This window comes from Nuphar pumila, chromosome 11 (genome assembly GCF_984573655.1).
Source record: "Nuphar pumila chromosome 11, dmNupPumi1.hap1.1, whole genome shotgun sequence".
Lineage (NCBI taxonomy): Eukaryota > Viridiplantae > Streptophyta > Magnoliopsida > Nymphaeales > Nymphaeaceae > Nuphar > Nuphar pumila.
Window position 1 is genome coordinate 4,449,027 of NC_143259.1, and position 19,253 is coordinate 4,468,279.

General features: G+C 38.4%; 1 protein-coding gene across 1 annotated transcript; it reads left to right on the forward strand.

The window, feature by feature from the left end:
• Positions 1-3,487: 3,487 nt before the first annotated feature.
• On the forward strand, positions 3,488-8,639 carry LOC149821694 (putative glycerol-3-phosphate transporter 1). The gene is made up of 3 exons (XM_089980820.1): positions 3,488-3,559; positions 4,729-5,803; positions 7,569-8,639. The coding sequence occupies exons 2-3, from the start codon at positions 4,822-4,824 to the stop codon at positions 8,114-8,116; spliced, it is 1,530 nt and encodes a 509-aa protein (XP_089836946.1). The 5' UTR covers positions 3,488-3,559; positions 4,729-4,821; the 3' UTR covers positions 8,117-8,639.
• The last annotated feature ends 10,614 nt before the right edge of the window (positions 8,640-19,253 follow it).

Below are 19,253 nucleotides of genomic sequence, written 5' to 3' on the forward strand. Positions count from 1 at the left end.
CAAGAGTGCAAGAAGAAAAGAAAGGAAATCACCATAACAGTTCAACAGGTTTCTTAAATAAACTCAGAAAATAAAGGAAGCAGGAGGTGGCACGATCTTATCCTTATCTTCAACACAACCTCTCATCATGAGACTTTCTTACCATGACGATTTAATATTTGTTTTACTCATAATGAGGAAAAAAGAAAACAGCTCAGCAATTTCTCATGAAATAAAGAACACCTTTTGTCAAACAATGGATTATATGTACCACCCGTGCTTGCTAAACAATGGACTATATCAAGTTGGCCAAGGTGAGACATTATTGTCCATCACCAAATCCACTCCTCTATTTATGAGGGCAGTGGTCCTGATGAATAAATAATTGAAGGGACAATTTCCACAAAAGACTATGATTTTCTGCTGGGTGGTAGCCTATGGTAGTTTACTATGATAGTAGCATAGTAGCACATTTTCTCTCTCCACACATTTTGGTTAATACAATTAGGGCTGGCAAAAGAAGTCGAACAAACCAAACAGGATATGTTCAGGCTTGAGTCGTTTACGAGTAGATTGAGTTCATGACTCTCAAGCAGAGCTCAAGTTCAGTGAGCCAGAATATAAAAAAAAAATGATGGTACTGTACGGTAAAAAAATGATGTGCTTTTTAAAAAAAATCATAATTTATGATATTTTTTTTATATTCAAATTACAAATAACCAACATTGAAATATCCTTTTTACCCTTCGCATGCAGGAGCCGATAAAGTTTGCACCATATATTGCTCGGCTCCTTGGGTGCCGCATGCACTCACTTAAAATGAGGTTCGCATGTTTTTTTTTTTTACAAACTTCATGAAATTTGTATAAAATTATATGCGAACTTTGTATTAAACTCAAATTCCTTATGAGAACATCACAACTACCTCACTAAGTTTGCATAAACATATATGTGAACTTTCTCCTAAACTGAAACTTGGGAACATCACAAATACCTAACGAAATCACATATATCTCACGAAGTTTTCCATATAATTATATGTGAAGTTTCTATGAAATAGTATATTGTTATGTAATGTCTTATAGAGCCGTGCAAGTATCTCCTACTTTTTATAAAAAAGTATGTCATTGTTGACTTCTAGCTAGTGTAGAACAACTTGATTATAAATAAAGGTATATTTATGTGCTGCCAATGCAATGAGTGTGCTTATGGTGGTAGTTAATGAAAAATTGAATTTTTGCTTTAAAGTCTCTTTTTTTTCTCTCAGGTCTATCATATTTTTAGTAATTACATTGGAGGCTTGAAGGCATGGGCTCACGCCCCCTTATTCTGTCTGTGTTCCTTTGCGGCATGGTAAGTAAGGATGCAAACAGGTCAAATTCAAAACCGCTAAATACGTGAGAGTCGAATCCAGTCAGATCCGGATCGATCCGACTCATTTGGTGTTTTTTTTCATCCTTATCAAACAAAACAAACAATACCATTTGGGCTAAACACTGTTTTGGAGTTTCAACATACTGTTATTTTTTCGCCCTCACGTGTTATCTTATACATCACATAATCGAAGTTTCATGCAGCATTGGGGAGCCAAACTGACCAACCCTTCCATTGAACATTTGAGAGAGGGGTCCAGGTAATGGGTCCACCCCTTTCTCTAGGTCCACTAATTTCCCTAGGCTGAGAATAACGGTATGAATGTCAGGATTGTGGACCCACTTGGATCGTCAGCTAGATTGCCGTGAGATATACTTTGGAATATGCTGGGTTGCCCGTTTGGAATCATTCCCTCGAATATTCACACATGATGCCTGCCTAGGAATTTTAACGAACAAAAGCACCATTGATTGGTTGGAGATTTTACACAAACGCCACTCATGGAACTCGTTGAGGTGAGCTACTTTTGGTCCCACAACCCTCAGCTTATGCTTTAGCACATTTGCCAAAGTTGAATCTTGGCAATTTCATTTGAAATCTAGACATTGGGGTAAGGTCATTGTTGGAAAACAAACTAAGAAAACTTTTAGAATGTTAGCTAGAATTTTTTTTTCCCTCCATGACAATTGACAAGTAGAATAAATGTTTAGAATCATGGGCAGTTGGAGCCAACTTTTTAGAGGCCAACTGCCGCTTATGACTGTTTTATTTATTTATTTATTTATTTATTTGAGAGAGAGACTCCTATGACTATTATGTGGTCTTCCATCCCAAGAACTTTCATTGGAAGAATGCATTCAGAAGTAAAAACAGCCAAACTTCTAGGTTTGTTTGAGCTACACACTGCACTAAACGAGAAAAAAAACAGGACATGTAGACTTATTTATTGTTTTATAGACAAAAATTTCCAAAAAATGATTATTGAGAAACTGTCCCAAGTTCCATTACATCTCTCTCTCTGAAATAAATATATGCATGTATGGGGGTGTGTTCTATTACTTTTAAACAAATGATTAAAAAAAAAAACCCAGCTCTAGCTTCCTATTTCTGGCCATTAAACTATTAAATTGTAAACTTTATTCGGTAACAAATGGCTGGTTTTCTAATTGTTTTTGAGAACAAACGTTTAAAAGAACATGGTGTGCAGAAGAATATGAGATCGCAGCCATGCCTTGTTGGTATCCAATCTCGACACTGATTATCGACAACACAACATCAGTGCATTAGCAGCGGTACTCTGTTGACTAATCTTCTTCCGAGTATCGCATTTCTCTCAGTATTATCTTATGTACAAATCCATAGTTATCCTGAAAATAACATGTCTGAATTTCATTAAAAATTTAAGGTCATTTATGTTGGTCCTGTTTCTTAAATTTAAGGTACTCTGTTGACTAATGTTTGGGGGGGGGGGGGGGCTGGTAGTGAGGATTCCGGATGTTAGCTCTGAAGAATTTTTTTTAAAAGGTAGGTCTGTAATTTTACTCTAAACTCCATGTTATATTAGAATTCTTGTAAAACTGGTATATCCCTTCTGTTTAAAAGGAGACAATCAGGCTCTTGTATTGTATTTCAATAACAAAGAAAAAGGCTGATCATGACTCTTGTACTGTATCTCAATCAATAAAGAAAAAGACTCGTGTGATCATGAATGCAGGTTATTTTTGTCGGAAAATATTTGTTTTTCGTGTGTGACTGTTTTCTTTTTTTGCTTTTTTTTCCTGTTTGTTTCTTCGATATATCGTCTGTTCCAAGCATCGTTCTCCAACAATTTATTTCCAACCTTCACTGGCCATTGCGTTTGTTCCATCAAACTCAAGACGAGGTAGAAAAAAAATTATTTTAAAGCCCATATTTTCTCTTGCAGATTGTGTCGCTTTTAGAATAGCACATGAAAATGAAATTCATGGATAAGAGCGAGGGCCCACTGACTTGGGAGTTGGAAGTATTATGAGATGATGGTAAATCCGTAAAATTCTTGGGAAATTGGGGTCACGGGAAATCAGTCTGTCGGTTCCTTGGAAAACGTCGGAGCCTCTCGTGCCTTTAATAATAAGCCAAGGGTGCTTGCGTTTTCGTGCCGCGGAAGCGAGTGCTTGTACTGGTGGTGGTCGGTCGCTTCCTCCTTCATCTTCCTCTTCCTCTTGGTGTAAGTTTTTTTGGGTCTCCGATCTTTGCCTTTGTTTGCTTATTCATAATTTTAGCTCTCAAAATTTCTTCTCCTTTGCTTCACCTTATTTTCTTTGCTTAGAGCTCTCTGAAGATCAAAAGAAACAGTAACGATTTCTTCTTCGTCTTCTTGTTTTCTCTCTCTCAGAGGTTGTTTTGATTTTTTTATTGCTGGTTGGTTAGAGTTTCCGAGGCGTGATTAGTCTTGGGGGACTTTTCGGTTCGGATGGATTGACAACGTTTGTTGGTTATTAAGAATAAAGATGACAATTTGAGGCAAACTTGGTTCGGTTTTGTTGATATGTTAACGAGTTGAATTGATCAATTTTTTTATTTTCGTTCGGGGGATGATTTTGATTGATGCTCTTCTGTTTTCCACTTCTTCAATCATGGGGATCAGTTTTATCCTTTTCTGAGGACCTACTTCTTGCTGCTGAACTTGTCATCTCCATGGAGTTTATTGTTATTTTCTTTCTTTAGTAGGAAGGAATGAATTTTGTGAATTTTGTTTTTTTGCAATTTCTTCTTCTTTTTCTTTTTATTTATAAATGGTGTGCAAATTGTCAGCATTTTTGGGCTTCTCTCTTCCTTTAGGATGCATTCTACCACCTTTTATATTCGATTATGATGACGATCATTACGCTTCCCAAAATCTCAATTATAGCTGCTCTAGGTGTTGAATTAGTTGCCAGTATGTCGAAGATATGTTGGGTTTCCCCATATTGAGAGCATCTTGTGGGCAAATGGTCAACAGAAGAAGGAATTATAGATTAATAATGCTTTCTATGCAGTGCCTTGCATTTTTGAAGTTGATTTGTTATTGATTCTGAGTTTCCAAAATTTGTATAAATGAATCTTTGACTACTTTGTTTCTGTATAATTTTTCCAGAATTGCTTCATATATTTGATTCTGAGTTTCCAAAATTTGTATAAATGAATCTTTGACTACTTTGTTTCTGTATAATTTTTCCAGAATTGCTTCATATATCTTAATGTTGTGTTGATTCATCAAGTTCCAAGATTATACAACCAAACTTTTAACTGCTCTGTTCATATGTGATGAATGAGGTGGTGCCCTGTTTTTTGAGGTGTTTAGTGTTTACTACTACAGGGTTGTAATTTCTTTTTTTTTCTGCATTCATGTTTCAGATGGCAGTTTGATTGTCATAAGGGAGTAATTTATTGACCCCTGTGGCTATTGAATTCCTCTTCTTTCGTTCTTAACAAATAAACCCATAATTCATGGGTTCACTGGAGGAGTCAAGGCCAGAGAGTGGTAAGCCCCCTGGCATAAGGCTCACTGAATATCTTCGAAAATCCAGGATCAACGTTAGAGCGTGTCAAACGATCGTCCTCATTGTCACATTTCTTGCTTATGCAAGTTATCATGCCTCCAGAAAAACCACCAGCATTGTTAAAAGCGTCCTGGACCCTGAGTCCACAGAGTTGAGATTATCACCATGGCCAGCGAGCCATTATCTGAAAGCAAACCATGGGAAGCCAAGAATTATTGGTAAGGGATGGGCACCATTCAATGGGAAAGATGGCACGGCAATGCTTGGAGAAATCGACCTTGCTTTTCTCTCTTTCTATTCTCTTGGCATGTATTTCTCTGGACATTTGGGTGATCGTCTCGACCTGAGGCTGTTCCTCACTGTTGGAATGGTGGGGACCGGATTGTTTACTTCATTGTTTGGAGCAGCTTATTGGTTGAACATCCATAGTTATGTCTACTTTTTAGTCATTCAGATGTTGGCTGGCCTATTTCAGTCAACTGGATGGCCGTCTGTAGTTGCTGTAGTTGGTAATTGGTTTGGGAAGAGAAAGAGAGGGTTGATAATGGGAATATGGAATGCACATACTTCTGTGGGAAATATATCTGGTTCATTGATTGCTTCAGTTGCTCTAAAATATGGATGGGGATGGTCATTTGTGTTGCCGGGGATACTTATTACCTTGATAGGATTGGTGGTGTTTCTTGTGTTGCCTGTTAATCCTGATAGTGTGGGGGTCAGCAGAGATGGAGATGGTTTATCAGAAACAGTCAAGGGAGGAGTTGAGGAACCTCTTCTGAGGCAGATGAATGGCGACAAGGAAAAGGCTGTTGGGTTTATACAGGCATGGAGGATCCCAGGGGTGGCACCATTTGCTCTTTGCCTCTTCTTCTCCAAGTTGGTGGCTTATACTTTCCTCTACTGGCTTCCTTTCTATATCAGCCGCACAGGTAATTAAGCTTTTATTTTTTGACCTTTTTTAGTTTCTTTGTCTGCAACTAATGTTTCATAAACTATAATTGGCGAATGGACAGGCCACTTATCACCTTTCACTGTAAATTACTAATTCATCACAAGAGATTAGTAACACTGAGTTTACATAGTTCTCTCTCTCACACACAATATATATATATATGAGATGGCTGTATCTTCAAACAACCAAGTGTCCGACCAAAATCGTACACTTGTGCGCCACTTATCATGCTCACGATCAGCAGCACATTTTTTTTTTTGCACGAAATGGGTTTTTAGCGGCGTTTCAAAACTACCGCTAAAACGTCCATTTTCGAAAAAAAAAAGCCGCCGCACGTCAGATGAGCATTGGAAGAGAAACCCGTCCGAAGATACAGGTTTCTCTCTCTTTATATATATATATATATATATATATATATATATATATATAGAGAGAGAGAGAGAGAGAGAGAGAGAGAGAGAATCACACACAAACACTGTATATATGTATGTATGTTAACCACTTTTCTAGCTAACCGCTGTGCTAACCAGCCTTTAGAAAGTTTTTCTTTCACGTTTCTCGTAAATCTGACCATACAGTTGCATTCTACGTGCTTGATTTTATAGGAATAGACTCTTGGATCTGATTCTGATATGCAGGTAGGTTTTTATAAGGTTTAAAAAATCGACGGTCCAAGATTTTCCTAAATATTTAAGACTTAAAAAATCATGTTTTTCATAAGAAAACATGATTCAAGTGTTGTTTCTTAGTAAATCAGCCGTGCCGAACACATCTGTACGGTCATATTTAAGTATACATGGGGAAAACCCTTCGAAAGCCCAATTAGCACAGCAGTTAGCTGCAACCACCTTCTCTCTCTGCCTACCTCCAGCCTACCAGACTTTTGAAGTTTTTTTTCATGTTTTCCTTAAATTTGACCATACAGATGTGTTCTACATGCTCAATTTTGTAAAAAAGGACTTTTGAATAGTCCGATTCTGGTACACATGTAGGTTTTTATAAGGTTTAAAAATCAACGGTATAAGATTTACATAAATATTCAAGGCTTAAAAATCATGTTTTTTTAATTAAAAAAAAACATGATCCAATTAACATTTCCTAGCAATTCGACCATGCCGAACACAACTGCAGGTTCAGATTTGCGAAAAACAACCCAAAAACACAGTTCGCTCACCGTAGGCTGGTGGTAGGCAGCTACCACTTTTCTTATATATATATATATCACAAATATCGGTATTGGCTATATCTCTGCGAGGCTATTTCTCACGATATTATAGGTTTGGAGATAAAACTTGAAAAAATCTCTGGGCTTAAAAAATATAAAAAATAACAAAAATAAGAAGATATCATGTTTAGACAAAAAAATACATAATTAATAAAAGAAATAAATAAAAAATGTACAAGAACGAAGAAAAACATATTTAAAATGTAAAAAATAAACAATAGTGATATTCTCGTGATATTATCAAATTGCGATATTTTGCCTATACTATCATTTGCTGAATTTAGCGTGATAATATTGTGATATTGTGTAAATATTGCCGATATCTGTGACTATATATATAGCGCTCTGTTCTGTTGCTATTATGAAAATCACTTCACTGCATACAGCTAGTGAAACTGCGTCTTATGTCTTGTAGACCATGAGAAGTCCACTTACTTTAGGAATTAGGAACTGCAATTTAATGATATGGCTTGTTTCTTAGGTAGATCACTGACATCCAGTTTTGTACATCTTGCAGCCATTGATGGAAAATATTTGTCCGATGAGATGGCTGGGAACCTATCTACTATTTTTGATGTAGGAGGCGTGGTGGGTGGCATCCTTGCCGGTCACATCTCCGACCGGTTGGATGCTAGAGCCATAACAGCTGCAGGCTTCATGTACTGTGCTATACCAGCACTCTTCTTCTACCGAATATATGGTGGTGTCTCTTTGTTTGTGAACATGGCCTTGATGTTTGTTGCTGGTATATTTGTCAATGGACCATACGCACTGATTACTACTGCAGTTTCTGCCGACTTGGGCACACATAGCTCCTTAAGTGGGAATTCGCGTGCGCTCGCAACAGTGACGGCAATAATCGATGGAACTGGATCCATTGGTGCGGCTCTCGGGCCAATGTTGACAGGATATATTTCTGCCACGAGCTGGAATGGCGTCTTCATAATGTTAATGGCATCAGCTTTAGTGTCCGGGCTGCTATTGACGGGGCTGGTGATGGCCGAACTGGCTGCCAAGATCGAAAAGGCCAGGTCTGTAGGTAGCAGCATGGTTTTGGGAGTTTGATTTGGGCTTTTTCACTGTCTTAATTCCACTTTCTGCCTACTGCTCACTGTATTTATTGAATGTGAGACGTGGGCAATGAAATAAAAGTATGGATTACCCTTTATACATCAGAGTTTGTCAAGAGGAAGGCTTCAGATTGGGCGGTGGTGATGATTCTGGATCAAGAATCTATTCTGCCGGTTCTGATTGTTCTGTTGTATAATGCTAAATTACAAATAGTATAGTACAAAGTTTTCACCCTAATGATGTGGGTGATTTTGGCTGAGTGAGAGTGTAACTTATTTCATGCAGGTTTGTACTTCAGCATCACTGGAGTTGCATATCTTTCTTATCTCATCTTAATGAACTGGGTTAGTATATAAGCACTTAAGCAGATTGCTGATAAAATGATTGTATATGTTTGAAGCTATAGAAACCTGATGTGGAGTGGCTTCATTCGAGTGTGCTTGGCAAAACAGTGTATGAGATTCAACCCTTCATATTGTACCTATAAGAATGAACAGGTTTGAATTTTTTGCTGCATTGTCCATGTGAATTTCTTTATCTACAGGCATGGAAATCCCCAATGGGAGAAGTCGAATGATGTTAATGTTTGTATCAATGAATCATTTCCACGAGTGTTGCAATGAATGGTATCCTATCACATCAACTTGCTCTTCATTTGGCTATTATTTTTCCTCCTTGTCACCAACCCACCCATCTGCGGATGCAATTAGTTGAAGTGATTATGTGGAAATTCATGTGGCTGTCATAATTTGCACATATTGGCTGTATGTGAAACATTTTCATGGCTAGCAAGGCATCACGGGTCCTGATTAGCTTCGGAGAAAACGGAATTAATGGTATGGTTGTAGGTTTTATAATTAGAATAGACAAAAGGTGAGAATGACAGTTTGTTTTCTTTCGTTTAATTTTCTTGGCTTGTTTCATTTTTGAGTGGGAGAAAAAAAGAATAATCTTTACTGATTTGGGGTAGCTGCTTATTCCGATCTGTGCTTGCCATCGGCATATATGAAGTTTTTTTTTTCTTGGTCGTACAAATGTGTTTTAAATGCTTGATTTTATAGGAATGAACTTTTGGATAGTCCAATTCTAACAAGAGAGGGGGGTTTTATAAGATTTGAAAAATAGACAATCTAAATTTTTTATAAATATTGAAGCTTGAAAATTCACCTTTTTTTAATCTAAAAAACATGATCCAAATATCCATAAATCAACTATGCTGAACACATTTGCAGGGTCAGATTTGCAAAAACACACACTGAAAGATCCCGTTCACTAGCAGTAGGCACCCACTCTCCTACTCATCTTTACTTAATACTGTCTAAATTAATGGCCTCCATTAAGTATGAGTGCAAAACTATCGAGTTTTCGTCCGAGATCCATGAGAAATGGTCACATGGGGTACCACGATATACTTTTCTTTCTCATTTTTGTTGACAGAGGTTGATCATGAAAAACTTCAATTTTCAAGTTGATCTATAAGCAATTTTTGCTTTGTGGTAATCTGATCATTTGGAAGAGGCTGATCCAAAAGAGGATCGCAAAAATGGTGGAACGCCAAAAATTATCATTTAAATCACTAATGCCACCACGACAGAAACATAACTGGCAACAAACCACGTGAACTCAAACAAGATGTAACTGGGAGTTTTTGACATATACAGATTTCTTCCGATCAATGTATTTGAGTTGGCTTTTATCGGAGGCTAAGGGTATGTTTGATGGATTGTTTAGGGTTGGACGATGACAACTATTCTAAGTCCAACGTTTGTTTGGACCGTACTTAGATATTATGTTGCAAATGTCGGTTGTTTGATGATGATGATGATGTGCAGACAACCGCCATTGACATTGAGGGTGAAGATCTGGAGGGAGGGCCGAAACGGAGAAGTCCGGCCGGAGGACGAGGGGCTCCCTGCCGCTCACCTCGAATGTCCCAAACCGCGAGCTCACGACGTCCACGCTCACCCCCAACCTCACCGCGCCGGAGGTGGTGATGGGCCCATGCGCTGCCACCACCAGGCTGGGCCACATGGCCCACATCTCCCTCAGATCTCTCCAGTCGAGCCCTAGCTCCGCCAGCTCCACCTCGGCCATGCTCGTGAACACGATGGCGTGCATCCCCCTCTCCTCAACCAAAGTCCTCGCGCACCCACCCCGAACCCACCTGGTCACATCCTCCACCGCCAGCCCGTCCTCCACCGCCCTCTAGAGGTCGTCCATTTCTCGGACGTTTGTCCAACGGAAACTGATGATTCGCTGAAGCTAATTTCCGGCGGATGAGAACAATAACTCGCCAGAAAAGTTGGTGAGGTGTCAAATTTCCGGTCTACGAAAAGCAGATGGTAGCCCATGAGCCGCCAGAAAGTTACCGCCACTCTAGTGTCCGTCCGATCGGAATCTGAATAATCCCCAAAGAAACAGAGAAAGGGTGAACTTTCGTCTGACCGGAATCTGAATAATTTATACATTTAAAGCACTAGCGATATGTATTTATGAAGTTACCTCGATTTGTACTTAAGTTTGCTAAATCTTACAATAATGTTTACATGAAGCCAAATATTGCGACGATTTATAATGTTGGTGATTGTGTAATGAATGGGATAATTTGTATTATTATATACTTGGGGAGGCAGTTGTAACATATAATGATGCTGTTAAATTTATGTGTTATGCAGATTGGCAATGTCTAAAGCTCGTTAGACAAGAAATACTCTGACGTTCTATGGGATGAATATTAGAGAAGTTATCCGTCAGTCCCATCTATATGAGTGTTATGAAAGGTACCAAAATATAATGAAGATTGAGAATGATAAAGATAGAGACAAAGCGTTAGAATTGTATTATGCGAAAGATTATTCATAAGATATTGAGGCTGAAGACCAAAGAAAGAATGAGGAAAAACTAAAGATGATGAAGAAGAAGAATGATGGCAAAGAGAAGGAAAAGCAAAGAAAGAAGGATGAGAAAAATGAAAAGCAAAGGCAAAGGAAGAAGGCGGAGGAAAGGAAAAGGCAAAGGAAAAAGGAGGAGGAAAATGAAAGGCAAAAAAAGAATAAGGAGTAGGAAGAGAGGGAAAGGAAAAAAAAGAACAAGGAGGAGGAGAGAGAAAGGCAATTGAAGAAGAAGGAGGAAGAGAAGAAAATGCAACTGATAAAGCAAAAATATTTTGAAAAGCAAAGGAGGATAATGCAAATGAAGAAGGAGGCAGAGGAGAGAGAAAGATAAAAAAAAAATAAGGAGGAGGAGGAGGATAAGAGAGAAAGGAAATTAAAGAAGAAGAAGGAGGAGAAAGAGAAGGAAAGACAAATGATGAAGATGGAAGATGAAAGGCAAATGAAGAAACATCAGGATGAGGAAGAGAAGAAAAGGCAAAGGAGAAGGACGAGGAAGAGAAGGAAAGGTAAAAGAAGGAGGAGGACGAGGAAGATAAGGAAAGAGAAAGGAAAAAGCAGGAGGAGGAAGAGGCATCAATATTTTCATGCCCAAAGTTACAGGGCGTGTATTGAAGCATTTCACATCTTGTTCAAGCTCATTTTGTCTAAGACTGTCTACAAATAATTCATATTGTTCCATGAAGCGAAACATTGCTAAACATGAATACTAAGTTTCTTCAGAGTGACATGCATAGATTCAGCTCTTTGTGTGCTTATCATACCTGCACAAAAGTATTGTCTTTCATATGCCAATGCTCATTTCTCTTTTTCTGCATATAAATTTTGTAACCACAGACAATCTTCAAGGTCATATATCTGAATCATTTCCTCCCAATCAGACATAAAGGTGACCTCATCTACGCTCTCAAGTACACACCTTATAAACTTTTTGTCAAACCGTATCTTCTGATTAAATATGTGTTCTATGTTCTTTGCTGCATTTTGAAATATATGCCACAAACATAGGCAATGATGTGCGTCTGGCCACACATGAGACACTGCAGCCGCAATTGCGTGATCATCATCTCTAAGTACAACTTCAGGTTGCTTCCTATTAATTGCCTGTGTAAATACTCTAAACAACTACTCAAAGCTTTCCTTGGTCTCGTCATATAAGAAAGTGTCGCCCAATATACAACTTTGTGAGTGATGGTTTACTCCAACAAACTGCGCAAATGACCATTATTCAGTATTAATCTTCACTGTTGTATAAAAAATAAGCACATCATTGAAGCATTCATAATCTACTCTTGACTTTGAATCTGCCCAAAACATATTCACAACAAATCCATCTTCATCCAGTTGCATTGCACTAAAGAAACTAGGGTCAATGCTTGATTTCTTCTGTAAGCAATCAACCAAAGAACATATTTATTCTTTGATCATCATCTCTAAGTACAACTTCAGGTTGCTTCCTATTAATTGCCTGTGTAAATACTCTAAACAACTACTCAAAGCTTTCCTTGGTCTCGTTATATAAGAAAGTGTCGCCCAATATACAACTTTGTGAGTGATGGTTTACTCCAACAAACTGCGCAAATGACCATTATTCAGTATTAATCTTCACTGTCGTATAAAAAATAAGCACATCATTGAAGCATTCATAATCTACTCTTGACTTTGAATCTGCCCAAAACATATTCACAACAAATTCATCTTCATCCAGTTGCATTGCACTAAAGAAACTATGGTCAGTGCTTGATTTCTTCTATAAGCAATCAACCAAAGAACATATTTATTCATTCTTCATATTATTTGTCCTCTTTCTTCTCAAGTGGTTTCTTAGATTCATAGGTGTGAACACTACAAGAAACCTGTGGATTAACGACGACCTAAATCCGTCGCTAATCCATCGCTAATTCGTCACTAAATAGTTTAGCGACAGATTAGCGTCGGATTAGAGACAGATAACTTTCATCACGAATTTTTCGACGCTAAGTAGCGACAAAACTTATCCGTCGCTATGTTGCGATGGATTAGCGACGAAACTGATCCGTCACAGGTCTGTCACTATTTTAAATTAGCAATGGATAATATTCGTCGCGAGTCCTTCGCTATTTTAAATTAGCGACGAATAATATCTGTCACTAATCCGTCGCTAAATTTTTAAAAAAAGTGTAAAAAAATTTTTTGCTCGCTGCCGGGAGGTATTCCGGCAACAATAGGCTGGACTTGGAGCGATTCGTCGGCGACGACGGAGGAAGAGGATGACCCACCACCGGATCCTAGCAAGTCGTACTCCCTCGACCCCAAGATCTCTGATTGGGTCTCGCAGAGGTCGGAATGGACCGATCTCGTTGTTGACGGCCATGACGGAGACGAGGCCGGTGTCGGGGCAGATGGCGTCGCGGAAGCGATCGAGGTCGAGGAGGTCGTCAGAGCCGACAGGGAGGTAGGTGGCGTGGAAGCGACCTGCTCCCTGGCGCGCTCGACCGCCTCGTCCGACTCCCAGCCGTAGAGGTGAGTGCGGGAATGGGGGTTGCCGAAGGGGCCAGTGAAGAAGGGCAGCATCGCATCCAGCACCCGCGGGTCCACCGGCGACGTCGCCTGCATGTCCAGGTACAACGGCCGCCCCGCGATCCACACACTCTTCATCGAGATTCCTTCGCCCTCCTCTGCTGCATCGAAGTTGGGCGACGGCAGTCGCGGCGGTCGACATCGTCCAGCAGGATCGTCCGATGAGCCTTACTGCGGCGAGCATGAGGCTCGGCTTCATCGACCAGCGGGAGCACGAGGCTCGGTTTAAATCGAACATCAGTTTAAATTTCGAACGAGGGAGAGAGGGAAAATTTTGTGCCTTAGGTGGGACAGTTTAAATCGAAAATTAGCGAGGGAATTTTTCCGTCGCTAATCTGTCGCTAATTAGCGACGAAAAAATTTCCTCGCTAATTTCCTGCAGTTTTGCAGTGAATTTTTTTTGTCGTCGATCTGTCGATAATTAGCAACGGATTTGAGACGGAATTTATAATGTCGCTAATTTCAAAAATATTTCAAAGATTGGAGACAGATAATGTTCTCTCGCTAAGTTCGTCGCTAATTTGCGATGGAAAAAATCCGCCGCAAAGATCCGTCGCTAATAAGGGTTTTTCTTGTAGTGGAATGACACATTCTCACGACCACCATCTATGTGCGCGAACAAATTATATGTCTTTCTTGGTGCAATGCCGGTACTATCAGCTATTTTAGCAATTGCAACATGCGCTTCAGCTACTTTACGATATGACATTAACATAGGACTCATATGTGAAGCTAGTAATTCATGGTTATGATCACTGATTAAAGTATGAACTACATATTTCCCATTCAGAAGTCTTTTTAACACCATTCTTGCTCGACATCCACATCTTGATTCTAGCATGCTTCTTGTTGGATTTTCACTTGACTTCTTCCAACCTTCCTTAGAACAAACATGTCTTTCTCACCATGACGCCCTTTGCATTTTTTGACCAAGAATACCTTCTAACACTGAAGCCAAATTTTAAGGCATAATCATTGTAACATTTATATGCAACATCCTCATTATTAAACTGCATTCTTTCTATGGGAACATAGTCAGGTGTACTATCATGTACATTTCCAGTGCTTGCACCTTTATCAAGTGTACTGTCATAATCGTCTACCTCGTTATCGAATTGCATTTCTTCTGCTGAAACATTCAAGTCAAGAGTGAATCCAATGTTTGCACCCTTGTTATTATGTGCATCATTAGTGCACATGTTCACTTCTTCAGGTGCGTCATTAGTACAAATGTTCACTTCTTCATATCTTTCAAATAATTGAGATAGATCATCTTCAATACAACTAGATGATAAGCTCACCACTGTTATAAGCAAGATATCAATTTACGTTAGAAAGTGCATACATTTACTATAATTTATTCAAGATGCATATAACAACGGATACCGATAAGGTTAAGCAAGTCAAACAAACAATTAAATGAATCACAGTATAAAAGCAACAATGATTTGTTATTTTCTTATACTATTTATTGAGTTGTTACTTACCATGCCAATAAAAGAAACAATTTGTCGTATATGTGTATTGACAATAGCGATTTAATTATATCTACGATGCTGTGAAACGATTTTAATAGAAATCGCTAAATGAGCAGTGATTTAAATACGAAAATCGCCACCACAAGCGTGTAACAATGTATTTCTGTGTGCACACATTTTAAAAGTCTTTCTACAAATATCTTACAAATTGAGACTAGAAAATACATAATATCTTACAAATCGATATACATATCGCATAATATATTATAAATCGATACGGCAATTCAGCATAATAGCTTACAAATTGACACTACAAAATACATAATATCTTACAAATCGATATACATATTGCAAAATATATTACAAATCGATAAAAAAATTCAGCATAATAGCTTACAAATCGATATTAACAAACAAAACAATACCTCACAAATCGGTAGTATGTTACTACAACCATGATTTGCGATACATTGCATATACTAAGTGAATGGAGGATACCGGATGGGGTAGAGGCCCTTCCTCTCATCTATAAACAAGCATTCTTGTCAACAGGTCCCAGCATCTTACAAATATCGTTAAGTTTCCAACCATCGAAAGGACAATATCCACCTATAATAACAAAATAACGCTTTAATGGCACTCACGATGACATACGTTCTTCAATGATAGCATGATGACATGGAAAGATACTCACGACGCCTTAATGACACTTGTTGGAATGTTTGTGCGTCATTGCTTTCTTTCATAATGCCTAACGACAACAAAAAAGAAGAAAAGACTGTAAAAAGAGATAGCCGACCAATGCCCCTATGATGCCCACCAATGATCGAACTAGTCGATCGCGAACCCGAGAATATTTTGTAACACAAGGCAAGAATGAGGGGGCGGCAATGTATTGTAACACAAGCTAAAAACCAAGGCGAGAACCTCGACTCAAGACGACGGTAAAGGCTGCTACTCCGGTGGCAGCAGACGACAACAAAGTTTGCGTCGTCAAAGGGAGCTTCTGTTATAGCATATGGTGCAAAAGCTTACTGCTTAGGGCGAAAACGGAACGTTTGGACTTTAAAGAGTTAACATCATACTCGACTTTCTGGATGGAGGACATTTTTGTCCTTTTCTCGAACCGTTGTTTCCCTTTTTTTGAATGGAGGACATTTTTAATTTTCTTGAACTGTCATTTCATGGCGAGAATAGCAGGAAAGGGTACTTAAGTCTTTGCAACCGTACCAAACTCTGATGCTAAGTGATGTCGACAAACACAGGAATGCGAGCTCCACGTGCTTATATATGTGGTGTTCATTCGGACCTCCGAACACGCTCTGTAGCAAACATTGCATCTTCGGGGGAGAACACGCAACACCCTCCCCTCCGTTCTTGTTCTTTTACTAAAATGGGGGCAGGTGGATCGAAAATAGCATAAGTTAATTAACGTGATTGTTACAAATTCTGATCACGATGTCTTTTTCGTCCGATGCACACGGGACAAGTTATCAAACACCTTAAAGTTGCAAGTGGATGCAATTCCCCACCTGCCCTGGTACTTCCTGTACAGGATCTGGACCCCATGTTAGGGTCTGGGCCAGGTTACCAGAATGGCTGGATCTGGACTTGGTGTTGCCATATTGATGGAAAGAGAGTTTATTAGGATTGGATCTGTTGGTTGGACTCATATTTGGCTGGATAAAATATGTTCGAACTCACTGATCCAGCCAAGGCCCAGTTAGCCTCGGGTTGACCAAGCTACAGCAGGTGAATGATAGCATGATCCTTCATTTGAGGAATTGATAACTAACCTCAAATGAAGATACAGCGGTCTCTCTCTCTCTCTCTCTATATATATATATATATATATATATATATATATATATATATATAGAGAGAGAGAGAGAGAGAGAGAGAGAGAGAGAGAGAGAGAGAGAGAGAGAGTCTGGAAGTCCGTGTTTACACATCAAGAAGGTGATGTAGAAAGGACATCAACTTTTTTCTCTAAGTCGAATAATTATAATAATGGCACTGATATAGCATGATTTTCTGCATAATTGTTGCTTCTTCTCTAGTTAATTATGTCAACTAACATTTGGATAATTTAGAGACGTAAGCCAAAGAAAATTATTGGTCGGGTCGAGAACAAGTTGGCAATCTTTAAGAAACTCAGTAATGTCTACGAAATAGTACTCCATGCCTTAGTTTGGTAATCAAATTAATTCTTGGGAGGGATGACTATATGCCTTTATAAGATAATATAAATTCACAATTCTATGATCAATTATTGGCGTATTGCTTGATTAACTTCTATACACTCTAGCGCTGAATTTTGCAACTATGAACCAAGTTTGAGCAACCGGAATCGTCAGATGCATATGGAAAATGGGAGCAGTGGAGTAGTCAGTTTGAAAATCATATCTAAATTGTAGGACCTTAGGTTGAAAGTGATACTGCATAGAAATGTCTATAGTCAGACATTGGGTTGGATGTACAATTGACACGCCTGCTTAATTGAGTTTATAAACCCTTGATGGCCTTTATATCCTTTTTGTTGCTGAACTCCGAGAGGAACTGGGCCCAAGATCCGGTTTGCTCATAATATGCAAATTATGATTCCAAGAGATGACCCAGAAAAGATTCAATACAACTTTCCTGTAAGTCTCCCAATCCAGATCCTAGATCAAGCTTGAATTTGAGAAGTCCAGATCCAATTAGTAGCAGTTGGTTTCTTCCTGAGTTTGATGACTCATGGGTACAGAGCACCGGAAACCAACTGAATTTTGCAAGTTATTCTCAAGCATCAGTGTAATGAAATAGACATATATGAAGGTGACTGCAATATGTTGATGAAGCATTCTGAATTATATGAAAAAAAATTGTCACTTTAGGAAAAGTTAACGTGGGCTTAACTGATGCATGAAGCAGACCAACCAATGACACGTTAGTAGTACTGATTGAGGGACTTTAGTGAGGCCAAAGTTCACAAGTGAAACCTAACACGTACCACAATAGGGAAAGTCTCTCTGAAGGTGGATATGAAGTAAAAAAGTAGGCCAATGAAGTCTTGTGAAGTCGTTGCGGGGGTGTGAAGTTTGCAAAGGGAATATAAAAGATTTCTTCATAAATGGTTTCTCAATACTACTATATATATATATATATATAGGTTACCGAAAATAAATAAGATTACAAGGTTTACAGAATAAAAAGAATCACAGTAGATCACGACTAAAACGGATAACAAATCCTTAAGGGATTTGTTTGAGATAATACTCCCAGTTAGTACGATTTCATTAAGAGAAGGAAGTTTGTTGGGATAAGTAGATCTTCAATACACAATCTTATCCTAATCTCAACACTCCTCCTTAAAATGGAGAGTGCATATCCAAAACTCTTAGTTTGTTTATGAGACACAAAAATTATTTTTTCTCAAAGCTTTGGTAAAAAGATCTGCAACATGATCTTGGATGACACCTTTGATGAGTTTTTTATGAATAAGATGGCAGTCAATATATATGTGCCTAGTCCTCTCATAAAAGACTGGGTTGGCAGCAATACGAATATTTGCTTAAATTTCACATGTAAGATCACACTACAAGAAATTTGTGGATTACCGACGACCTCAATCCATCGCTAATCCATCGCTAAACAGTTTAGCAACGGATTAGTGTCGGCTTAGCGACAGATAACTTTCATCGCAAAATTATTGTCTCTAGTTAGCGACGAAAACTATTTGTCGTAAATTTCGTTGCTAATTTGCGATGAATTAGTGAATGTCATGATTTGTCGTAAGGCCGCCGTTAATATACGAAGATTTTGGTTTGGCGACGAATTAAAATCCGTCACTAATTCTGTCGTTATTGTAGCGACAGACTTAGCGACAAAAAATTCGTCGCAAAAACATTGACCGATTCACTTTTGCGATAGATTAATATTCGTCCCTAATCCATCACTAAATTGGATGCCGATAGTAAATAGTGACGGATAATATCCATCGCTAATCTGTCACAAACAATAAAAAAATTTTGTTTAAAACATAAATATCGAGAAAAAATTCTCGTGATACAATTTATATTTCCTGTGTATAAAAAATAAAGTACACATAAAAAATACATATAAAAAGCAACTAAAACAATTTATCGATCCACTATAATCCTTGCCAAGTTCTAATTATTTAAAAGTGAACATTTATAGAGAGTTTTTTTTTGAAACAACAAG